Source organism: Meriones unguiculatus, chromosome 2, assembly GCF_030254825.1.
Source record: "Meriones unguiculatus strain TT.TT164.6M chromosome 2, Bangor_MerUng_6.1, whole genome shotgun sequence".
Classification (NCBI taxonomy): Eukaryota; Metazoa; Chordata; class Mammalia; order Rodentia; family Muridae; genus Meriones; species Meriones unguiculatus.
The window spans coordinates 187,528,722-187,553,592 of record NC_083350.1 but is presented as its reverse complement, the minus strand read 5'-3'; the positions used below and the strand labels follow the sequence as shown (position 1 = coordinate 187,553,592).

General features: G+C 45.8%; 1 protein-coding gene across 6 annotated transcripts in view; it reads left to right on the top strand.

Annotated features, from left to right (window-relative positions):
- The window catches only part of Tmem131l (transmembrane 131 like), a 130,756-nt gene that overhangs the window by 90,172 nt on the left and 15,713 nt on the right, over positions 1 to 24,871 (top strand). For 4 of the 6 annotated variants that reach the window (XR_009590134.1, XM_060378497.1, XM_021649648.2 and 1 more), the window contains 17 exons: positions 1,334 to 1,392; positions 1,671 to 1,779; positions 3,348 to 3,441; positions 3,889 to 4,042; positions 4,464 to 4,634; positions 5,958 to 6,027; positions 7,030 to 7,147; positions 9,222 to 9,363; positions 10,611 to 10,720; positions 11,608 to 11,680; positions 14,159 to 14,286; positions 15,853 to 15,995; positions 16,794 to 16,980; positions 17,404 to 17,589; positions 18,996 to 19,145; positions 19,453 to 20,075; positions 22,137 to 22,285. Coding sequence is in view for 5 of the 6 variants with exons in the window: in XM_060378497.1 (XP_060234480.1) it covers positions 1,334 to 1,392; positions 1,671 to 1,779; positions 3,348 to 3,441; positions 3,889 to 4,042; positions 4,464 to 4,634; positions 5,958 to 6,027; positions 7,030 to 7,147; positions 9,222 to 9,363; positions 10,611 to 10,720; positions 11,608 to 11,680; positions 14,159 to 14,286; positions 15,853 to 15,995; positions 16,794 to 16,980; positions 17,404 to 17,589; positions 18,996 to 19,145; positions 19,453 to 20,075; positions 22,137 to 22,285 (2,666 nt within the window). In the remaining variant the exon portion in view is untranslated. The remainder of the gene's footprint in view (positions 1 to 1,333; positions 1,393 to 1,670; positions 1,780 to 3,347; positions 3,442 to 3,888; positions 4,043 to 4,463; positions 4,635 to 5,957; positions 6,028 to 7,029; positions 7,148 to 9,221; positions 9,364 to 10,610; positions 10,721 to 11,607; positions 11,681 to 14,158; positions 14,287 to 15,852; positions 15,996 to 16,793; positions 16,981 to 17,403; positions 17,590 to 18,995; positions 19,146 to 19,452; positions 20,076 to 22,136; positions 22,286 to 24,871) is intronic. The other 2 variants (XM_021649649.2, XM_060378496.1) reach the window with 2 other exon arrangements.

The following is a 24,871-nucleotide window of genomic DNA, read 5'->3' as shown; positions in this document are numbered from 1 at the left end:
TGAATCGTTACTCAGTTTTACCAAAGAATCAAGACAAAGAGCCTCTCCTTTGGGTAGATTGCAGCAGGAACTGGTTCTCAGTCTGCAGCTACTCTGGCTGTGCTATTTCAGGGAAGTTAGGTGACCACAGCAAGCTGTTTTGAGTCTCTTTGGGAATAATTTTTCTTGGCATTTTGCAGATAGTAAGCAAAAGAAATGGGCATGATGGCCTAAAATAAACATTGGCAAAGGGTTTGAAGTCCCGAGTCTTTGAAGTCCCGAGTCTTTCTCCAGAGTTTCCGAGTTGCTGAAGCTCCGTTGACCAGATCATGCTGTTCCATGCTCTTCGTAGCTGATAGCAGTTGGTTCTGGACATTGGACAACTTGGAGGAGACCTCCTCTTACTAGATAGAAATAGCCTATTTTGGCAGTCCAACTTCTGAAGAACACATGCAGGAGATGCACACTCTGATACATGAGATTCATAACATGGGAGTTGTGTTATGTATTGGTTATAACAGCTGTGTTGGCATGCGAGTTTATATTTATTGCTCATTCAAAGAGAGAATGGTACAAGTGATCTGGAAAAGCATATTTATTGGCAGTGAGCAGAATGGGGTGTGTAGTGCCTGCCCTCCTTCCCAGCCACCGCTCTCATGCTGGGGACTGAGCCTATAGCTTCCCAAATGCATCACTGAGCTCTACAGCTTTCATTGTTGAACATTTACCACCCCCCCCCCCCCCCAGTCTTTAGAATGGCAGAACTTCAGCTGCCCTCTGGTTTGTAGTTTGTTGGCTTTTGTAGTGGCCAGGTGGGTACGCAGGCTGAGAAGACCGCTGTTCCCCCATAGGGAACCCATTTAGATGATGGATAAAGGGGAGAACCCGCCTTCTGAAATGCTAGAGTTTAACTGCTCCCAAGTGTGCTGGCTTTAAGTAAGGAAACGTGGAGCTGTCCAGATGACAGGAGAGCATAGCTTTGCTTGAAGCTGTCCAGCTGGTTACTGTGGTTCAGACAGAGCACACTATGTCAGTTTTGGTCCTGAGTGTTCTTCCGTGTGTGAGAACCTACATGATCAGGTTTTTTACTTGTTGTTTTGTTTTGTTTTAAATAAGGTGCTCTCTCCCTGTGACTTAAAGACCTGTCCCATGTACATGATGCTCTAGCTTTAATCCCCAACACTCAGTTCATGCATGCACCCCAGAAGGGACCAAAGAAATGGGCCTTTTATTCAATATCAGTATTGTAGAAACATTTTCATCTTTTTAGAAATGTATGCTGTATTACCGTGTTGCATTGTGGAGATTCTGTGGCTCTTTGTTTTAACCTCACTGCTCTGCTTCTTTTGGACAGATGAATCTGCAGTAAATATGTATGTTTTGCATTCAGGAAACAACCTCATTTGGATACAGGTAATTGCTGAAGCTTGTACGTAAAGTAATTTGAAATTACAGGTGAAGTTGCTACAGGTCCTCAGGGATTTCCAGGAGCCTTTGTGTCTGTTTTCTTTTGCTGTCATTTAAGTCCACTCTCCCTTCCGTGAACACCCTGTTTGTGGGGGGATTGTCAGCACCCCTTTCTGCTCCTGTAGACACATCTACTGAGCAGTTGCTGGCAGTCTTATCAATGCTGTTTTCCTGAGATTCCCTGGTTAGGAGGAATGAGTCGGGTTTATTCCTTGTTGTTTCAGGATATGCATCAACTCTCTCAGGAAAACATCCTGTCTCTGCAGTTTGAACCGGTACTGCTGCCGACGTCCACAACAAACTTCACAAAGATTGCCTCGTTCACTTGCAAAGGTGCGTGCTTAAACAGCGGCACGCCTGTCCTCTGGCGCTTCAGTTGTCAGTCATCCAGTGTCATTCCAGCTACAGGTGAAGCACAGTTTAAAGGAACCAAGTCGATCTGATTCCCGTAAAGCACAGCTTTCAGTGTAATGCAAAGTTGCTGTGTTTTCTGTGCCTGTTAGAGTTTGAGTTCAAGCTTAACTAGGTGACTTGCAGTTCAGCGTGTATATCCTGTTGCTTTCACAGGGAGCAGAGTCACAGGGCCCCCGTTCAGTTAACTGGAGAATAATTTGGACCTGTGGTCAGATTATTTACAATAAAAAATTGTTCTTTAAAAGAATTCCTATGGATCTGAATCACAGGAAGACATACCCAAACTCACTCAAATTTAAGGAACTTCAATTTAAAGCAACACACGAGATATAATTTATTACAGAGATCAACAAGGATTTAAAACGGGTGTTAGTATTCATTTTTATAATGAATAAGGAAAAATGTATGTAAGTTTTAGCTGAGACTTGGCACAAACTGTTAGAGAAGGAAACCGATTAATCTTTATGAAAACTTAAAATTGTCAATTGTCAGTTGTCAACTCTAGTTTAGCAGTTGTGCCCTAGAGGTGTTTGTGTTTTCAAAACTGTACCTACGCCAAGCATGGAGCATGTGCCTGTGGTCCGTGAGTGTGGAAGTGGAGACAGGGGGATTGCTTGAGCCCAGGGACTCAGGCCAGCTGCAGCTCTACCTTCTCAAAAACCCTAAGCCTGCACACAGAAACACTGACCGCAGAACTAAGGGCCCATGGCGGGTTCCACTGAGTCCGTGTATGGAAGGTAAACCCGGCAGCCTCTAGTCCCCCACACTCTGCAAGCAGAAGGTGGATGTTAGGTGTTTAAAGGCTGAGTGTCCCTGAGCAAGGTGGATACCTTCAGAGTGCTCAAGAAAGCTGTCTTTGCTGTCGAGGCCGTTGAGGGAGGAATAAAGGTAGAGCCGTGTCGGCCGGGTTTGTGAACGTTTGAATTTGGTTTGGAGCATGTGTACTGTGAGTAGAAGCAGTTCCCTGTAGGGATAAGAATTCAGCAGCAGTGGTTTAATGTCGTGATCCAGATCAAAAGAGCCTGGAAACGCTGTTTGGTCATGCTTCTGTACCATTCACCAGCGCGGCCCGCTGGGCTGCTTGGATTTCTTTCTCTCCCCTTCCTCTACGTGTTCCTCCTCACTCCACCCAGCAAGCTGCCTTCTCACCTCTGGCAGAGCTAAGGGTCTCCTGTTTATAGTGAAGACAGAGCTTTGTAAAGGAAAGCTTCAAAGTACTCACTTCAACTTTTTTTTCTCTGAAAGAATTGAGAGGCTGGTTTACAAGAGGGGGAGAGGAGAGTGTAGATGCTGTGCTCCAGATGATGTTAACAGCCAGCAAGAACGAAAGACGAGAGCGAAACCAAGCCGTGTGCCCTCTGTGCTCTTCCAATGGAGGCAGTGAAGGCAATTACAAATGTATATGTATCCAGTCTCATTTTTGTTCAGGTTTAACAGAAGAAAGATAGTAATATGTGTGCTTCACACTTGCTTCTTTGTACCCACAGCAGGTACCTCATGTGACAGTGGAATTGTGGATGTGAGGAAAAGAAAAAACACCCCAACAATAAAAGCATGCCTCTCCTCTCCTGTGGTTCAGGGGTAGGTTTGCCCTGGCTTTTCCTGAAGTCCAGTTTGTTTGTTTGTTTTTATGGTTTTTTGTTTGTTTTGTTGTTTTATCATCTAGCAGTGCTTTAAAAGCATGACCATTGTTACTGCTTGCATTAGTATGTTTAACACAGAAGGCTTTTGTAGCAAAAAAAAGTGGGACTAAATAATTCATTTTGGGGCTGGGGGGTAGGTTTGAACCAGATAATCAGAAGAAATTGCTCTTGTGGTATTTTCTGAGTTGTATTTGTATCCTGTGTTGCTCTGGTCGTGGCTCGTCTGTAGTGCTCTGTGAGGGAGCCAGGAGGCTGAGGGAGGTGCTGTTGGTAGCCATTTCCCATGAGGATGTTTTCTGCTCCTGTTTTCTCAAGTCTGTGCTCCGTAAAGACACACAACTGTGCTGCATGCAGGGCTGGTCACGTGCATGTGTTTTGTTCACAGGTATTTCAGAGTGGATGCCTCTACAGCCCAGTTCCACATAGAGAGCCACAAAAATGCAACAGGGGAGTGGTCAGTATGGTGCCGCAGCCATTTTGACCAGAGCATTGTAATAAAAGATGTGTTTGTTTCCAAGGAGGCCAGGCACATTTTAAAGGTATCCATAGTCCTCTTTCTCCAATGTTAGCCTAGTTTAAGCTTTGTTTAATACCAGGCTAGGAAGCCAGTGCCTATGACACCTGATCCTGGCTTATGTTTTTAAAGCAGGTACGGTTTCTTTTTAACGTTTCAGTTACTTTTAGGAGCTAACTTGATAGCTGTCTGAACTTTCCCTCTTTCAGAGTAAACATGATTAAAGTGTATGGTTTTACAAGGTACTCCACAGTGTCTGCTATGACATTTAAAACACTGTGTCTAAAAATAAACTTTGTTCAAAATCATAACTATTTGGCTTTTGATCTGGAACAAATGCAGTAAAATTCTAATTTCCAGACTACAGAACAAATTTAGCATTATGCGATAGTGATTTTAGTCATCACAAGCACTCGGAAGTAACCTCTTGCTTCTTTTCTTTGTAGGTTCTGAGTTTCCCTGGCCCTTTATTTCTACCTCCAGGCTGTTGGAATTTATTTTCTTTGAAACTTGCTGTTAAAGGCATTGCCCTAAACCTACTCACCAGTGTATTTCTGACTACAAACACAGGTGCCACTTTTGCAATCCCTCTGCAGATTTTCTCGGCCCCAGCCAAGGTATTGTGCTCAACACCATGTGCTGTCGTGTCCTTTAGCAGTTACAGTTGCCGTGTATCCCCATGCCTAACTTTTATTTACTTTAGTTAAGTATATTCTCTTTAAGGCTGTCTTAGAAATTTAAGGGCATTCCAAGACAGACTTGTTTAGATATGGAAATCTTGATTTGGAAAGGTTATTTCTCACGAAGTAAGATTATGTAATACAGTAATCATCACCAGTAGATTGATCAATTTTATAGTTCCTTTTGCTGTGGAGGAGCAAGCGCAGGGTCCTGTATTTGCCAGGCAGCTTCTCTGCCTTGAGCGACATCTCTTGCTCCCATTCCTAAAAGCTGGGAAGTGATGTTTGCTTACTGCAGGAAGCACGGTTGAGCTTTTAATATGTTTGCAGGGGCTTCAGTTTAAGTCAGATTATTCAGTGTTTAAATCAGTGTCTTTAAGTGATTATCCCGTTACACATAATCACTGAGTTTTCTTAGCGATCCAGTCTAAAGCCTAAAAGGTTTATGAGAGACTTCTTCCTAAAATCTGGGCAAATTGTGTTCACTTTGGGTTACTTTAAGCATGTCTCATTTTTTCTTAATGTTTATTTTTATTTAGTTATTGCTTCCTTTTGAGCCAAGCTATTCTGCATAGCACTGAGTTCTGGTTTTCCGCAATGAGACATTCATGCAACCATCTTTATGATTTTTCTCACTTATTAGTGTTGATGTTTCATAGTTAGAAATGCCTCACACTTAGCCTGAGAGTATAAGGTTCATCCATTTAGCCATATTTTGAACAGGAGGGATTTCTTTAAAAATACCCTTTTTCCAATTAAGACATACATATAAAAAGAGCAATTAAAGAGAGCAGGCAGGAGGCAGGCTTCAGTAGCACGTGCAAAACTCTCCCCAGACCTGCAGGAGGGGTAGCTGAAGGTCACTAGGGTAGGTCATGATACCCTGCCTAGAGGATCAGGGTGGCATTAAAGACAGCAGAGCACAAAGCCACCAGAACTGCTCCAGCTAATTCCTATGGCAGCTTGGTGTCTTCTGGGCCAGAGTTGTAGTTCTAGTCATTGATGGTTGTCCAGAAGCCACAGCACGGTGTCACGTAGGCATTGATGATTGTCCGGAAGTCACTGGAGTCACTCTGTGAGGCTCAGCCAGGTACTTCTGAGCTGACAAAGGAGCAAAGAAATTGCTTCTTAGTTGTTTGGCTGCTGGTTAAAGGGGAGTCCACGGAGGTAGAGGCCAATGTCTCCTTCGTATGTCAGTGTTTAGGATTTTTATGCTGAGTGTTGTGTTTTAAGTTATTCATATGTTACTTTTCAATCTAGGAAGGGAGTCTGGGGTTTGAAGTGATAGCACATTGTGGCATGCATTATTTCATGGGAAAATCAAAAACAGGTAAGTATTTTGCTTTAGGACTTCTGTAGCACTCCAGTTTGGGGGGAAGTGGAAAGCAGTGATAGAAATTAACATTTGTAGGTGGGATTAAAAATAACTAATTCTACTAAAGGAATTGCATTGTGCTCTATGCTGAGAGCATGATCATTGACAGAATGACCTTAAACAGTTGGTCATCCCCCAGACTCAGCCAGAGTACTTGTAGAAATGAGAATGTTCTCTTTTTCCTATGTAGTTTTTGCTTTTGTGAGAGATTTAAAATAATATCGTTTGATGATAGCAACCTTATCACCAGGAAAATCTGGAAAGTCGGGTTTCTTACCTGAAAGCTGGTAGAACTTAGAGTCCTGGGGAGTCATCTGTAGCTGCAGAGCATGCTGTGACAGTGAAGGCCTGGAGGACGTTTGGACGTTGTTCCTGGGTTTTGCTTGACTTTTATTTTTGTATTTTGATTTAATGAGATTTCTGATGTAAGGAAAATTTTATAGCACAGACTTACCTTTGGGAGAACCTCTTTTTCTTCTAGCACCCTTGTTAGCAGAGACAGGACAGGGCAGATGTCTAGAGGAGAAGTAACTCAGAGACCCCTGGCCATGCCCTCTTCTGAGCATCACTGCTTGTCCCTCCACATCCCCAACCTACATCCAGCCCTGAAAGATGCCACTGCCAAAGGGGGTCTCCGTGGAAGCAGCTCTGCACGTTCCGTGCAGTGCTGTTGAGAATGTTGCAAGCATAGTTTTCATTTGTCTCAGGCTGTTATCATGAGCCATGCGTCTTTTCCGTTATTACCTCCACATGATTCTCCTCAGTTTTGTTTTTCACGTTTGTTTAATTTGATGTATCATGGGCCATTGAGTTAGAGGGACTTTCAGAGGAAAGCAACAGAATTTGTCCACTCCGCAGCCCCCTCAGTTGGTGAAGCTTAATGGTCAGCCCTTGGCATTATGTACTAACTTAATTGTACTTTGTAAATCTAAATTTTGAATTTGATGTAACTTTCAGAAAATCCTAATTGGGATAGAAGCCTTTCTCTGGATCGGTCCACCTGGGACATGGACTCCGACCTTGCAAATAAGCTGTATGAAAGCTGGAAGAGATATAAAAGTGGTGATGTTTGCAGGTGCGTTCTTAGGTCAGCGGGAGAAACCTGCTGTGTGGTGCACTGTGCTCTGGACTCGTTGATGAGCGCACAAACTTCAAGCCTCAAGTTGTGACGGGATAGTGCAGTAGACGTTTCTCTAGAGTGTGCTCATCAGGTCTTAACGTTTTGTCCTTTTCTCTGTGTTATTTTTGTCTTTATGCATATTCATTTTTCTTGAGTTGTTTGAAAATGAGCGGATTTCATCCTTGAGCCCCCAGTACTTTACTGGGAAAATCTTTGCTAGCCATTATACTGAGGCTTTCATTATGGCATTAGAAAGTGGTGGGAGAATATCTTAAATTAACATTACCACTGTAACCAGCAGTATATCATGGTAGTCCACACTGAAAGTTCCCTAGTTGGCCTATAATACCTGTTTCCTTTGTTTCAATCCAGGGACGTTCGGGGCTGCACCCTGTTGTCTTGTTTCCATACTCTGTAGAGTGGACCCCATCCGTCTTCAGTTTTTATTATATTTGAGTCTAGGCTGGTTATCTTACAGGAAATCCCACACTGTGGTTTTTGTTTTTTATGTTTTTCTAATTGCTTTCTCAAGACTGACTCCCTGCTGATGTGTTGCTGGGACTGTGTCACATCAGGAACCCACATGGATGACATTTTGTGGGTTAGCATTGTTCATTTGAATCATGCAGTTTAGGTGATGCGTGACAGATAGCCCCTTGGAGAGCTTTTTCCTTTGGTGATTTAGTAGTCTGATCATAGAAATATGCTGATCCTCAGACCATGCCACCATGGGTGTCATGTTCACGGCTGAGCCTTCTCTCAGTTACACTAGTGACTGTGGAATGGTAAGGCAAAGGGTCCTTTGTGTGGGCTGCGTTTGTTAGCACACACTGCTTTCAGAGCCTCTGTTGAGCACCCAGTTTCCAGTTCGTGTGTGGGTGTTACTTCTCCCATCCGTTTGTTAGTTTGCATGGGGGTGCGGAGCAAGGGTGCACACACCTGCTCAGATATGCAGAAGCTTGACAAGGACATGCTGTGGTCCTCTGTCTCTCTCTGCCTTCGTCCCTTGAGACAGCTTCTCGCTGAGCTTGGAGCTCGCTGTTTTTAGCTAGCATGTGCTGGCCCCTAGGCCCAGCTGCTTTTGTGGCTGCTGGGAATCCAAACCCAGTTCCCCACACTCAGTCAGCGCTCTCACTGAGCCTGGGAATCCAAACCCAGTTCCCCACACTCAGTCAACACTCCCACTGAGCCTGGGAATCCAAACCCAGTTCCCCACACTCAGTCAGCGCTCCCACTGAGCCTGGGAATCCAAACCCAGTTCCCCACACTCAGTCAATGCTCCCACTGAGTCTGGGAATCCAAACCCAGTTCCCCACACTCAGTCAACGCTCTCACTGAGCCTGGGAATCCAAACCCAGTTCCCCACACTCAGTCAACGCTCTCACTGAGCCTGGGAATCCAAACCCAGTTCCCCACACTCAGTCAACGCTCTCACTGAGTCTGGGAATCCAAACCCAGTTCCCCACACTCAGTCAACGCTCTCACTGAGCCTGGGAATCCAAACCCAGTTCCCCACACTCAGTCAACGCTCTCACTGAGTCTGGGAATCCAAACCCAGTTCCCCACACTCAGTCAACGCTCTCACTGAGCCTGGGAATCCAAACCCAGTTCCCCACACTCAGTCAACACTCTCACTGGTTAGTTTTGATAACAAATTCCAAATTTACTGTAAATGCCCTTCAGGGTAGCTTGTGTGTCTCTGGTGTGCCAAAATCACAGTCGTTCTCTGGACACTTGCCTTCCAGTAAAATGGGTTTTTGTTTGTTTGTTTGAGTTGTGTGTTTATGTGTGCAGACGTTTGTGCTTAATGTCCGACATTGAACTTGGGGACTCTGACAGGTAAAACATGGGCTGAGAGACTTCTGGGATCATCCATACACACAGTCTTTCCAAATTTTGCCAAAAGCCAATTCCTAGAGAGCTCTTGTTCCTTTCAGAGGGAGTGGTATTTAGTGTTTACCTTTATATATATAAAAATCAAGGTTGTTTTTCATAAACGTTTCTTCTTTTTTCCTTGCCAATTATCCAGGAGAAGCGTTTTGGGCATGCCCCAGTTTGCCTATGCAAAGAAGTCCAAGGAGTCAGAGCCGTTTGTTTCCCTTCTGCCTCGTTTAGTCCAGGAGCCTGGCCTTGTGTTGAGCTTCAGTGCCACCGCCCTCCGGAGCAGCGCGGTAAGGACAGAGGGACTCGCGTCCTGTCAGTGACACCCAAGCCTGGACCTTTTGAGGACTGGGGCATTTATACCTGGAGGCTCTTTTAGAAGAAATTGACGTTTTCACGGAGACATCGTTAGGATACTGTAGGGACGTGGCACAGGACGGGAAGAGAGACTAAGCTCACAGCCGTTGAACACAGACATCAAGGGTCTGAGGTGCACACTCAGCCGATTGCAGGAGACAGATTCTTGGCTCCTAGTGGCTGAAACGGGTTCCTGCATTATGGAGACCCTCAGCCACAGGAGATCTGGAGGGAGCCGGCTAGCTCCTGGATGCTCTGTGTCTGTTGACTCGTCTTCAGCTCAGTGGCTTTCTGCCTCCTGGACTTGTCCCAGCTAGTCTGGATGGCAGGAAAAGGCTGAGGGAATGAGCTAATGACCTTGTATGCTGAGCTCCAGTGCACACCACACTGCTCTCTGAGCCTCTGCACCATTTTGGCCTAACTTACCCATTTCAAGATTACCAGAGCCCCCAACTGCCCCGTCCACGACTCATTACTCATTATGTTTGTTTATTTAATTGTGTGTGTGTGAATGTGTAGTGGACATCAGAGGATTACTGTCTGGAGTTGGTTCTTTTGCCCTGTGGGTTCTAGGTATTGAACTCAGTTTATGAGGCCTGGCCACAAGAGTCCTCGGTATTTAATGTGTCACACTTTCCTGGCCGTTCCTTCTCCCTTTTGGCAAATGTGTAGTTTTATGAGCCACTGAATGTTCTACACTAGGGCTGCCCTTTCTCTAACCGACCGTGGGAATTATTTAAAAACCAGAACATTTGCTTACATAACCAGAATGACTACAGTGAATAAATGAAACATTTATCACGATGCTGTTACCTAATCTACATTCTTGTAGGCAAGGCTTTGTAGTGATATCACCATCTTACCGTGCAGGGATTTCCTTTATCCCCTTTGTACTCAGACCGAGCGTCTTAGCACTGTCTTTTTGGTTTGCTCTAATCAGCTTGGGTCTGGCCTATCTATTCTTCCGTGATATCACCCACCGCAACAGCTAGTGCTGGGGACTGACGAAGGTTAAGCCAAGGTTAAGCGTGTGCTGTGCACGTACATGGATGTGTTTGGGGGTCCTCCAGCTGTTTACCTCCTGAGCTGTGTGGCGGCTGTCCTGGCAGGAGGCAGGGTGTGCTCCTTTGGTAGGATACCGTGTTCTTTGCTGTGCTAACCCTCCTCTCCTCAAATCTAGGTAAAATACTTCGTGGTGAGGAACCCATCCCCGCGGCCGGTGTCCCTGCAGCTCCTGCCTCTCTCCCTGTACCCAAAACCTGAAGCCGCGCTGCACCTGCTGCACAAATGGTAGGAAGCTCCCTGGTCAGGCCCCTGGGCAGCTCTGTTAAGACTCAGCTACTCCAAGCCCTGCAGCCTCTACCAGCCGTATGGCTGGCCATAGCGTGAGCCCGTCCACCCGGAGCCTCGTCCCTGGACACCTGTGCCTTAATGTGGATCTCAGCATTGTTTGGGGGCATCTTCACTGTCACTGCCTGGTCTGTCCTCCACTGGAACATTGTCGTCTTGAGTTTTTTTCATGTCGCCTTCTGAAATTGAGAACCCTTTAAATTATGTTGTTGTTTGGCAGCAGAGAAATGAATTTAAAGACAGGGACAGTGGAACCTGCCTGGAACCCTACCATTTGGGAGTCTGAGTTGGGGTGATCAGTTTTTGGGACTCACCTGGGCAGCGTGGTGAGTTTCACCTCTCTCAGGACCAAGAAACGAGTTCAGTGCAGCGCTAGGCAGGGTGCGCGGGTGAAGTGCTACCTCTGCCTTCACCAGGATGGAGTTGTGGATGTTCTTAGAGTGTCCCTCCTTCCACTCTGAGGCTGGCAGGAATTCCCCTGCCATGTCAGTGGTGTCTCCAGACACCGTCCGTTCTCAGGAGCGGAAGCTGCAGTTGGTTGAGGGCAGCTTACGTTAAGTTTCATAAGCTGTCTGGAGGCAAGTGTTGCTTTCTATGTAAATAAATCTCTGTTGCTGTATCTTTGTACTCTGGTCTACCTGACTCACTCATGGAGGACTTCCCACAGCTGCAGAGGGTGTGCAAAAGGGATGAGCTAGGGGGGCCCTAGCATGGGGGCCCTAGCATGGTATGAAGTGTGGAAATGAGTTGGTGAGCACATACGTGTTAGTCTCTATCGGCTGATCTCAATGCTGTTTTGAACATTGGAGTTTTTGTTTTGTTTATAGGTTTGGCACAGATATGCAGATGATTAATTTCACAACTGGTGAATTCCAGCTCACTAAAGCTTGCCCTTCCCAGGTAGGAGGTCATCATCCTGAAAAGGCTGGCTTGCTGGCTGCAGAAGCAGTCAGCCTGACCACCTTGCGTTTTGGTGTCTGCGTATTCTGTGCTGGCTCTTGTTTTCCTTCCCTGGACATAGAACGTCCATAGCAGGGTTTACTTGTTTGTTTTTAATACCATAGTGCTGCAGGATCAGCTTAGCCTGGCATCATTTTAAGGGGATGGATTCGATTCAGGCACAAGAAGAAACAGCAACTGAAACTGAGCTATGTAAAAAACAAACAAAAGTACAACTAGAGGTCTAAGAATTAATTTATAATTCTCTTAGCATCCCTTTGCTCCTTTATATTCCTTTTTAGTTCATTGTACGGGGAAAACATATGTTCTAATGTGTGCCAGGCATGGCGGTACACCCCTTTAGTCCCAGCACTAAGGAGGCAGATCTCTGTGAGCTCGAGGCCAGCCTGGTCTACATATTGAGTTCAGGATAGCCAGGGTTATGTAGAGAGAGATCTTGTCTGAAAAAGCAAGCAAGCACACAAAAAGCTTTCATATGTCTTAGTTGAACAGATTCCTGTGATATTCAGGACCCCGTTAAAAAGGTTTCCCTTAAAATTCTTAGGTGTCTAGGCAGTTAAGATGCCTTCTCTAAACACTTAGGAACAGGAGGACACAGATCGCCTCAGTGTAAGTGGAGGAGCAGGAGGGGGCCACAGATCGCCTGGAAGGTTCAGCCAGAGTGGAGGAGAGCCTTAGGTGCCCTTGCAGTAGAGACTTAGAGTAATGGGCAAATCATCCCGTAGTGGGACAGCATCATTCTCCCGTGACCCTGCCCCTCTCTGCTCCTCTGCTCCTCTTTCCCAGGTATCATCCAGGGTAATGGAGATAATTAGTTCAAAATACTGAAAAATGTTTTGCCTACATTTAGTGGGTCATTTATAACTTGAAATTTCAAAAAAAAAATGCAACTTATTTTCTATTTTGTCCAGATTTGAACAAATTGGGCAACTCATCTAGATGATGCTTTTATTGGCAACTAGAGAGTCCCTGCCCCCAAGAAAGAGCACTTTTGTGATGGAAAGGTTAAGTTACTGTGTTAAAAACAACAACAAAAGATGCTCACATTTTAACTGGAAATTGTTAAAAACTCTTTTTCGTGGGGCTGGAGATGTCCTGGTTAAGAGCACTTGTCCCCTCTGCAGAGAGCCCAGCCTTGGGTTCTAGCTACATGGCGGTTCACGTTGCTGGTAACCACAGTGCAAGTGGTTGCCCTGGTTTCCTCTGATCTCCACAGGGGCTTGCGAGCAAGTGGTGCATGTGCAGACACCACACAAGCATATATGCGCGTAATAAAATATTTAATAAAGTTTAAAACTTCTATATAAAAGGGGCTTTTGTTGGCTTTTTTGTAGAAGAGTGCTTTTGTCTTCTTTGGCCATGGGCTGGGTAGAGTACCCTTGAGCCCATCTGCCTTTATGACTGTGGACAGTTGTGTCATCTCAACTTGATCTTCATGACAAAGCTTGAAGATGCAGCACAGTTCACAAATAGATTGACTGCCTGGTGTTTTATGTGGATGAAATAAGCCAGTGCCTGGCATTTAAAAGCCACTTAATAGACTGCTGCTGTTGATATTATTACAGATTTAAGACAGAAGATTGGCAATGGTTTTTGTTCAGTGTTTATATTGTATTTATTAATAAGGAAGTTTTGTCTTGCAGAGTTTATAATTTTATTGGAATTGAACCCAGTTTCATCACCATCTGTTCTCCCAGGTAGTACAGGAAATGGCAGCAAGGCATGAAAGACAAAACTGAAAGGAGAAGTTACCATGCAGATCACATATTACACCTGTTAAAACCCAATCACTTCTCATGAGCTAGACGAAGCAGCAGAAATATTTTTGTAAAACAGTCTTGCCTATAAGTGCTAAAAACATTATTTATTTAGAGGGGTAGTGCAGGGGATAAAGGCAAATGTGACTAACAATGGTCTCTCTTTTAACTGGAGAAACTGTAAAGAAGATGGTTTATGTAAACCTAAGTTCACTGTTAAACACAAGCTCTGCTTCTCTGATGCAGTGGAAGCTCTTGCTCAGTCACTATAGAATTCATGCAGAGAAAGTCTGTTTTCTGATACTATTTCATGTCAACGCATTGGAATAGAAGGCTTTCAATTCCAACCCCGTCTTAGCCAGGAGGCAAAGCCACTTTGCAGTATCCCGCTAGACGGTCCTGAAGCTGCCACCAAAGTTTCTCAAACACAGCATAGGAAGTATTTGCCAGCTTGAGTGCCTCAGAACAAACAAATTCAGATAGGCTGAGAGGATGGTGAAGCTCAGTGGTTTGACCTTGTCTAGCTAAGGCCTTGGGTTCCGTCCTAGCGCAAATATAAGGCGGGAAAAGGAAACCAGCAGTGAGGAGGGATGCAGCAAGCTTACAGCTGGGCTGTGCTCTCTGCCTTGAGGCGCTTCATGGCGTGCTCTGTGACTCGCAGGGTGAGCCGTCTGAGGATTCCGGTTTTGGTGCGCTCCGTCTGCACTTGCAGCCATTGGAAATGAGAAGGGTTGGTGTTGTGTTCACACCAGTGCACTATGGAAGAGTTGCCTCCGTCATACTGATCCGGTAGGTGTGCCCAGGTCCCGGAGTCCACTTCTCGCTGACGCACTTTCCCACTGTAGTTGATTGTAGTGACGGGTCAGGAAGAGAGGGAACTCGCTTAATCCCTGTGCTTCAGTCACCTTCCTCCCGTAGTAAGCCAGCATCTCCAGAAGGGGAGTATATTTCACTCAGACCCTGGTTGAATAGGATATGACCCCAAAGGCAGAACGTGCTCACACACAGCCTCACACACATCTTTGTCCTTAGCAATACGATGATTGCAGCACTGCTGAAGACTTTGAGTACATTTGGAGCCCCTCCCCCACCTAGTGCCCTGTAGCCTCAAGGACCGGGCCAAGAAAAAAGAAATGCCTGTTGCTTTAACTAGGAAAACTGCATTCATTCTTTACTTTTTCCATATCGGGTCATCTTTATGAGAGTCTGCTTGCAAAAGCTACAGTATAGACCTGAATTGACATTCTCTGCATTGGTGAGCCTAACCCAAACCAAATTTGAATAAATCACACTTCTCAGTAGCCTTTGTAGTATCATATCACCTGCACAAAGTTTACTGGGCTTTCTTTACGTGGCATTGTTGTTCTGCAGCTGATTGAGACTAAAAAGAAAATGTGCTAAAACAAAATCCAGGGTGTTTGTGCTCATAAGCCTTGACCCAAAGACTCCCCAGCTTCCTGTGGAGCTGTGCATGCCATTTAAAGCCTATTCTTGAAGAAACGTTTCTGACAGTATATAAGTAAACTTTGCTTCCCCAGACTTAAAAAGAAAGTTAAGGTTTCTATAGTGGTTCATTTCCTTTTGACAGTTTCTTTATTGATGCAGTATTTTCTATAAATTTGTCATTTAAAGGCTTTTACATCGCTAACCAAGCTTCAGAGACATAAACATATTTCATTGTTTTTTGCATGGTTAGAAACATAGATAAATTCCTGCTGTGCTTCTGTGACATTGTCATCATGGTCCTGGGACTTTAGTCTTGTGTGCCTCCACTAAACTGTCCACATAGCAGGCCCAGTGTCCGTTAATAACAAGGGGACGCTGGCTGCTCTACTGCACTAATAGAACTCTGACTAGCTCTGTGTAGTTTGTAGGGTGATGCTTGATTAAGAAGAAAGAGAATTCTAATTAGGGTCACCCCATCCGTAAGGCAGTGTTTCTTCTCAGCACAGCCGCTATGCGGACTTCTTAATTCACTCTACAAACAAACTTTGTCATTTTGTCAGGTTTGTTAGCATCTGCGCCTGCCGTTTCGTTTCATGGTTTGATGTGTGGCCGCCACCGCAGCCTGGTGTGGGAAACCTGAACTTGGGTTTGCGGCAGGCAGTTGTACAGTGGTGGTCAGTCACCCTTCCGGCCAGCCTGTGCACTCTGACCCACATGCGTTTCCTGGAGCCACCTCCGTCTGTGAGATGCAGGAGATAGCACACTTTTACATTTGTCACTGGCCGGGAATGGCGCCAGCTAAGCTGCAGGGACTTAATGAAAGCTTATTTTCCTGCTGTGTCTAGGATGTAATTTAGTACTGTGTGGCCTAGGCCTGGGCTGACTCTGCTGTGCTTCCCTTCACTGCAGGAATAACTTGACTGTCATCGACATGGTTGGTGTAGAAGGATTTGGAGCACAAGAGCTCTTGAAAGTGGGTGGAAGGCTTCCTGGTGCAGGAGGGTCCCTCCGATTTAAGGTGCCAGAGTCCACCCTGATGGACTGCCGTCGACGTGAGTTCACAGGCCCGACACCTGCAACAGTCTCTGACTCATTCAGTACCTTACGGTTTTCTTGAAGGATTGAAGTTAAGGCTCAAAACTGAAACCATAGAGCTGGTTAACTTCTATCCTGTATATAGATGAGACTGAGTTAGCAACTTTACAGTTACTTTTTAAGTTGTTGACTCTTTCCCAAAACTCCCAACATAAAATATGCTTTCATTTACCTCCAAAAGTTTGATGTTGTATCTGAACTGTGTCTAGTAACTGATGATTTAAAACAAAAGTGTGTCTAAAACCTGGGGTGGGGGGACACACATGTGAAGGTCAGAAGTTTAGGGCCATGTGAGGCTACTACTTAGCAAGTTGGAGGCCAGCCTGGGGTGCTTGAGACCCTGTCCCTTACCTCATCCCTGGTTCAATATAAGTGACTGTTCCAGGGTTGCAGGTACATGATACCTTGCAGTAAATCTAAACTATTTGGCTCCAGTAAATCCAAACTATTTGAAGAATAAAACATATGAGTTTCACCTCTAGTGGCTAAAAGAAGAATCTTCTTTTGAGAAGAATCCAGACATTTTTATTGTTATTGTTTTATTGTTATTGTTATCCAGCATTTTTATTGTTTCTGCATTATATAGCGATATCTAGAGGTGATAGAATAAGGAACTATTCTGCAAACAAGGTGGAAATCAGTCTTTGATTTTCAGCTTTTCACATCTTTATGACGTTTTTGACTCAGTAACGTTTTTGACTGAAGTTTGTTTTGAAGTTTATGTCTACTAAATAAAAAAACTTGTTCCTCACCAGAACTGAAAGACAGTAAGCAGATTTTATCTATTACAAAGACCTTCAAAGTTGAGAATATCGGACCTCTTCCTATAAGTGTGACCTCCCTGAAAATCAATGGCTATAACTGCCAGGGTTACGGATTCGAAGTGCTGGATTGCCACCCGTTTTCACTGAACCCAAACACCTCCCGCGACATCAGCATTGTGTAAGTGCTGGAGTCGTTTCATTCAGTTCATGGTGCGCTGCCAGGAGATGCCCAGCTCCTCAGAAAGACAGCTTGGGCTCCAATATAAATATGTCGATTTTAAATATTTTAGAAGTATTTTTATATGGGCGTTTTGGCTGCGTGTGTCTGTGTGCCATGTGAGTGCTTGGTACTAGCACTCACCAAGGAGGCTGGAAGGTGTCTGATTCACCGGAACTAGAGTTAGAGCTGGTTGTGAGCTGCCATGTGGGTGATGGGAATGGGGCCCAGGTCTCCTGAAGAGCAGCCAGTGCTGCTAACCACTGAGCCATCTCCCGGGCCTGAGTATTGCTTTTAGGCTTAAGTTCTGCTTCTGTTCTCATTTTGCTCTGTAGCGAGAATTAAAACCAGTAACTAATCATTAGGATGAACCACTTTCCTTAGGTTCACCCCGGACTTTACCTCTTCCTGGGTCATCCGTGAACTGACACTGGTCAGTGCAGCAGACCTAGAATTCCACTTCACACTCAACGTGACTCTCCCTCACCACATGCTGCCCTTGTGTGCAGAGGTGGTTCCCGGCCCCAGCTGGGAGGAGTCCTTCTGGAGGCTCACTGTCTTCTTTGTCAGGTAAACTCCTGCTCTCCTGCCCTTCTCGGGCAGAGTAGTAAAGGCTGTTGCAGACTTAGGTGGAAACTCAATTGCGTTGTGTCCTCTAGCATATTGGATTGGAGACGACACAGTTCCAGGGATGTGGTAAGATTTGGGGTCTTCCTGAGAGCGCTGTAGGACCTGAGGTGTAGGTCCTGGTTGTTCTCCACACGTTCGTTAGCAGACACCGTGGCAGACCTGAGGGTGGACAGTCGGCTAGCTCAGCCCAGTGACTGCTGACATCACAAGAGCACAGTGATCCATTAACAGTGACTTTATTTAGAAAATATGTCTAAACATTGAATTGTCATGTCAACCTTATGAATATGCACATTTACAAAAATTATTGTTTTTAAAATTTTAATTTATTTTTACTTATTACAATTCACTTTGTATACCAGCTGTAGCCCCCTCCCTCGTCTCCTCCAATCCCTTTCTCCCTTTTCTCCTCTCAAGCCCCTCCCCTAGTCTAGTCTATAGGGGAGGTCTCCTCCCCTTCCATCTGACCTTAGCCTATCAGGTCTCATCAGGACTGGCCTCATTGTCTTCCTTTGTGGCCTGGTAAAGCTGCTCCCCACCTCAGGGGGGAGGTGATCAAAGAGCCAGCCACTGAGTTCATGTCAGAGACAGTCCCAGTTCCCCTTAATATTAAAATATCTACACCTAGAGGAGCTAAGCAAGAAGGAGGATCCTGGGTGAGATGCACAATCCTTATTCAGAAAGGCAAACGGGATAGACATCGGAAGAGGGAGAAAACAGGGAACAGGACAGGAGCCTACCACAGAGGGCCTCTGAAAGACTATCCTGCAGAGTATCAAAGCAGATGCTGAGAGTCAGCCAAACTTTGGGCAGAGTGCAGGGAATCTTATGAATGAAAGGGGAGATGAAAGACTTGGAGGGGACAGGAGCTCCTTGTCACAAGGAGAGCAACAGAACCAAAAGATCTGGGCACAAGTTTTTTTTTGTTTGTTTGTTTGGTTGGTTTTTTTAACCTTTAAGAAACATCAGAAAAGCCAGGTGCTGTGGCACATGCCTGTTATCCCAAAACTGAGTTGTGAGGCCAGCCAGTCTACAGAGTGAGTCTAGGACAGCCAAGGCTACACAGAGAAACCCTGTCTCGAGAAACAAAGACAAAACCAAACCAAAACCAAACCAGAAACAATGTCATACATTTAATAAAATGTATTGCCATATCTGTAGGGATTTTTTTTGTTGTTTTGTTTTTTACGTAGTTTCATGTTGCCCATACTGGACTCAAGCAATCCCCCTGCCTCAGCTTCTGAGTAGCTGGAACTCTGGCTGTGCTCTACTGTGCCTGGCTTATGGTGGGTCGTCTTAATGCTTCCAGAGCTGTATAGTAATGACTGGCATTGTGTTCTCCCCAGTTTGTCCCTGCTGGGTGTGATTTTAATTGCCTTCCAACAAGCACAGTACATTTTGGTGGAATTCATGAAAACAAGGCAGAGGCAAAATGGCAGCTCCTCCTCCCAGCAGAATGGTGGTCCAGTGGATGTGATCAGCTCCCATTCTCACAAGTAAGGGGCCTCCCCCTGTGTGGGGTGGGTCCATACTGCTCACTTCTGATTCCTCTCAAGGTGATAGAGTTTTGTCTTCATCAAAATTCCGAGGCTTGTGTGAACAGCTCCATTATTGTCTTAGTCCTTGTGTGTGGTCTTGGCTCATTGGTGCCCTTGTCAGTAGAAAGCCCATGGGGCTTTGAAACGGGGGATGCTGGCACCGCTCAGAGCACAGCATCAGCTGCCCCAACCCTGTGTATTAGAAACAGAACTGAAGTGTGACATACTTTGCATTCATACTAGATGTATTTCTTCTTACACCCAGAAGCAACTGCAAGAACTTCCTGGACACGTACAGCCCACCTGATAAGGGCAGAGGGAAGAACTGCCTTCCAGTGGGCCCGCCCCTGAGCAGGCTCCAGAACGCTGCCAAGAGGAGCCCAGCCACCTACAGTCATTCTCAGAAGAAGCACAAGTGCTCCTTCTACTACAGCAAACAGAAACCCAGTGCATCCATGGCCAGCAGTGCCAGCGTTAGCACTGACGACAAGCAGCCTTTGACCCTGGCAAGTGCCGTGTCTGCTGCCAAGGAAGACATTTGCACTGATGTCATGAGTGAGAACTGGGTTGGCCTCAAATATGCCAGTGGCACGAATGTAAACTTGCAGAAGAATTTAACCCTTCCCAAAAACGTACTGAACAAAGAGGACAGCTCACTGAAAACCACAGTTGTCGATCATACTTCTTCAGAATGTAGTATGAAGGAGGAAATACAGACATGTATGTTTCCTAAGGAAACTGATGTTAAAACTTCAGAAGACGTGGCTGAGCTCAAGGAACAGGAGCCCTGCCCACAGAAGACTTCTAAGAAGCCACTGGAAAGTCCTTTGCCCAAAACCCCACCCCAGTACCCTCAGTCAGACTTGCCAGAAGTTTCCAGGAAGCATGGTAATCTTGGGCCCCTGTTTGATGCCTGCTCCCCTCTGTCTTTTGTCTGTTGAGGGTGAGAGTGGTCCCACCTGTAACCTTCAGGGCAGTGGCGTGCTGGCTTCTCCCCTTCCTCTCCACTCTCTCTCTCTCCTCCAGATCCTTATACTGTAGTACAATCCAGTTCTTTATGATTCGCCGTGAGACTCTTTCCGGAGCACCCCAAGCCATGGGGTCACAGGGAAAAGCCTTGTGCCTGGCTGTGATCTTTGGGGAGCTGAGTGAGTTTGTGCACAGTTTTAAGCAAAGGCAGTGATACTGAAATTCAAAATGTGGAGTTTTAACACAAAGCACTTGTTTTGTAGACTGCTCTAGCTAAGAATTTAATGTTTCAGAATGTGATGGGCCATACTATCATATATCACCGTGGGGACTATCATATATCACCGTGGGGAGGATGCTAACACATTTCTGTTTGTGCTCAAATTCAGGCTTTTTATAAAAAAGTGGTCACCTCCTGTAGGGTTTCTGACTCAACAGACCTGTGCCAGATTTTATCTTCCTTCCTATTTTTGTCCTCTCCCTCTCTGGCTGTCCTGGAACTGGCTCTGTACACCAGGCTGGCCTCAAACTCAGAAGTTTACCTGCTGCCTCTGCCTCCTGAGTGCTGGGATTAAAGGCGTGCTCCACCACACCCCATTACACCAACGTTTATAATGGCTGCAGTGTCTCCTGCTCTCTGGCCTTGCTTCTTTAATGGCATCGCTTGGTTAGAGAAAGACAGATGCTCTGTGTGAGAGGGGGTTCAGATGACAGAAGGAGGAAGTCATCGGCACACCCGCGCTGATGCCTGCCACCTCTGCCAGAGGGCTTGTACTGCCTTTTCTTTTCCTTCCTCCTCTTTCTCTTTCAACTCAGTAGTCTTTTATGTACTTCTTTCAGACAGGGTCTCATTAGGTACCCCCTGTCTTGCCTGGATCTCACTATGTAGACCAAGCTGGCCACAAACGGATCCACCTGAGCACTGAAATGAGTCAGGCTTTGATCCTAGCATCTAGCTACTAGTACTTGTTGGCCAGCTTCATGTCCCTGCAGTGAAGTATCTCTTAAACGGTAAACTTGCAGAGGAAGGCTTACTTAGGGCAAGGTTCTGGGGTTCTAGTCCAAAGCCAGGTGGCCTGTTGTCTTAGCTCCTCACTGGAGTTCGGCTGGCAAAGTAGAAAGGCTGCGTCACAATGCACACACATCATGAGCCAGGAAACAGCAAGGCACGTGGAGGGGAAGGGACTGAGGTCTTGCGACACCATGACGGCAGTGACCTGAGAACCTCCCAAGAGGCCTGCTCCTAAAGGTGCACTGCACCTCCCATCGCGCCGGCCTGGGGACCAAGTTGCAACCATGCAACTCTCATTGCTGATCACCATTGATACCGAAGCGAAGGTGTGGAAAGGCTGTAAGCTAGTTCTCAAGAGCTTTATGCATTTTGGCTCTCCCATAAAGAAAATCTGATGTAACATAGCTGGGGTTCTCTGAGGAACAGGCACTATTAGAGTTGTTGGGCAGCCCTCACCTCTGCCCTCTAAGTAGTGAATGAGCACACTCCTTATCCTTATCCTCTTTGTCTGTTTGAATGTGACTACATGAGGTTTCCCTCACAACTGAAACCATAAAACACTTGTTCCTTTTTGTCTGGCTTCTCTCATTTATACTGTCTTTAATGTTCCTCAGGCTCTGTCTTTTAAACAGGACTTTTATCCCACTTAAAAAAAATACCATCTTAACTAAAGTAAGTGTTGTGTCTGGCAGTGTTAAATGTGGCCCCGTGATACAGTTTTCTATTAATCCGTTGGTGGCCAGCAACTGCGCATAGTGACAGCACAGCAATGTTAGTGACGCCCACTTCAATATCTTTTAAAGGTTGTAGAACTTTTATATAAGTATATTTGTAAACAAAGCGAAATTCTGGAGAATTGTGGTTATTAAAAAATTGTGCCTAAACCTTACTAAATTAAATGAGATTGTCACTTAATGGGGAATATGAATGGGAAAATACTAGGAACTGAATCTTTTTATTTATTGAAGGAAATAGCCAGCGAGTGCCTGTCAAGAACGACGTGGACAGTTTGGAGGCTGTGAAGGCGACTGACACAAAGGTGTCTTCAACGAAGAAGACGCAGCGAGCGTCTCCAGAGGACGCATGTCCTGAGAGGCAGGACACACCTTCAGCTGAGGTCTGCCGTCCGCTTTCTCTGTCCTATTAAAAAGAGCATAGCATACGCCTCGGGCAGAGAGCAGATACCTCTAATAAGTCTATCTCTTTCTCTGTAGATGCTAGCAAAAGTTTGATGTGCTCAGAACGTTTTGTCTTCTGGTTCAGCCGGTGATTGTGAAATGATTGTAGGGAACGGAGGCAGCGTTATCCTCTGGGGAACTAATCTTAAGCAGTAGTTAACTCCAGTGACAGTGGTACAGCAGAACCAGACCAGAACCTGTTCCTTCCAGACCAGAACCAGTTAGTACTGATAGCTCTGTTTCAAAGCTCTGGCTGTCCTGAAACTCACTGTGTAGACCAGACTGGCCTCGAACTCACAGTGGTCCTCCTGTCTCTATCTCTTGAGTGTATAATATGGATATATATATTCAGAAAGAAATGTTAGAAAGTTATTAGTTCTTTTGGTTGTACTTTGGTTCCAAAAAAAAAAAAACTGGTTACTTATAAAATTGGACCTTAATGTTTGACTTAAAAGTCATTCACTGTTTTCATGTCACACGTATTTCCATTACCTGTTCTGTCACCCTCATGTGTGTGTGGGCTCATGGGGGAATATTCAGAGAAGGTTTGTGGCGTGGCCAGGCAGTGAGCCTGGTTATCTCTGAGTGGCTGCTCTATACTCTTTAAACTGTATATAGCAAACATGAGTCTTGTTTAAATTAAATGCAAGTAATGCAAAGTGAGCGTGCCATAGACCTTCCAGAGTATGTTGAGAAAGGCGCAGGTGCTTGCATCAAAACCAGCGCTGGCTGCGGGGTGCTGGGAGGCCCGGAGGGAGTGGCGGCTCGCACCAGGCACAGCACACAGGAAGGTCAGGGAAGGCATGCAGCATGCCCTGCACGGCCTCCGAGAGGACCCGTAGAGGCACACGGGAGCATCTGGAGGACCCATCTACATAAAAGGCATCCATACACAGGAAACACAGCAGAGAAGGCCAGGCAGGAGTTAGGGACAGGGCACCCCGTGGAGTGGACCTGAAGGAGCCCAACTTTCTGTATTAGAGTGCTCTGAAGGAACTAAAGTGATTGTGTGTGTGTGTGTGTGTGTGTACATTAGGGTATACATCCTATACATTTAGGATAGGAACTGAGTGAAATCAGAAGTTGAGCCTGCTGTCTTTGTCTATGGTCTTTGGAGACGTGGCTGTTGCCTGCAGTGACATAGGACTCTGTTGAGATTGTGCTGGAAGGTACTGGACTCAGTGACTCCAAGGTCCCCTTGGTCTTATGTGGTCCTGAGAAGCAGAGGTGCTGCTGCTGGCTCCCTGCCTCACGTGTATCCCAGAACCCCCAGATTCTGCCTCAGCTCCAAGACCTTGCTACTCCTACCCTTGGGCCAGGTCAGCCTTGTGTATGTAGGTCCTTCATTGTGAGGGTCTGCTTTTTCAGATTGTTGTTTTCTTCCATTCATCTTAATCCATCACGTCATTTGAGGGCTCCTGTCCCTGGGGCTCCTCCTCCCCCAGATCAGCCCTGTGGGTGCTTACACTCCCAGCTCTTCAGGTCTGCATGGCTGTCCAGCCACCTGCGCAGTGGTGGCAGCTTGCTCCGAGGGTGCCAGCCTTAAAGGTTTCGGCGTTCAGAATGGACCTGGGAGCCAGGAATGTGCCCTTAGTTGGAGGGCAGATACTCTGATGCCCCATGTGGCTGACCGTGGTCATTTCCTTGTTGTTTCTGTGCCCTCATGATTTTGTGGATCTGTTTCTTGGGTCAGGGAGAGCCCTATTCACAGCACTGACCATCAGAGAAAGTCACTCAGCGAACATGGCTCTGAGGGAAGCCCTGTTTGCTTGCCTTGCACAGTCTCAGGACCTAACTTTGTAGCTTGGAAGATTGTAAAGATCTGTCTGTTACACAGAGAATGTTCCTCTAGCTCCCTTGGCAAATTTGGAAGCCATAAACTAAATTTTAGCCTTAGCTCTGGGTTTTTATTTTTTCATAAGTGTTTATTTATTTATTAAGAAAAGCAAATTAATGGTTACAGAAGCATACAAAAGAAGAGGGAAAGGGACACATCCAAAATGAGCAGTACTATTTTATGTGATGTCTTTTGAAAGAAAATTTTAAGACTTTGTTTGGTGTAAGGTAGCTAATAGAGTAACTTACATATTAGCTATATGTCTGATTTTTCTTGTGTGCGTGAAAATTGAATGGGAAGCTGGTACTCTGTCTTTCTCCTGCAGGGGGCGCAAGGGCTGCACTTCCTCTTCGTTTCATAAGTAACTGTGAGGAATGACTTTATTCCTAACTCTTGGCTGTAGTCCTGATTCACCCTTGATGTTAGGGCTGATGCGTGCTAGCGAGTCATTTCCATTTGACTTTCACTTGGGTGGCAGTTGCGTGTGCTGGCTTCATGCTGCTCCCTGAGGTATCTCTTGTTGTGGGGCTCCAGCCACAGCCTCGCCCCTGCCTTCCCCGCGCTAACCTCATGTCCCCTACTGAGCCATACCCCTAGGCCATGCTGGAAGACTACTGCACATGCGCAAGATGAACACCAGTGTTTGGTTGGGAGGTGTGTGTTTTGTTGTTGTTGTTTTGGTGGTGGG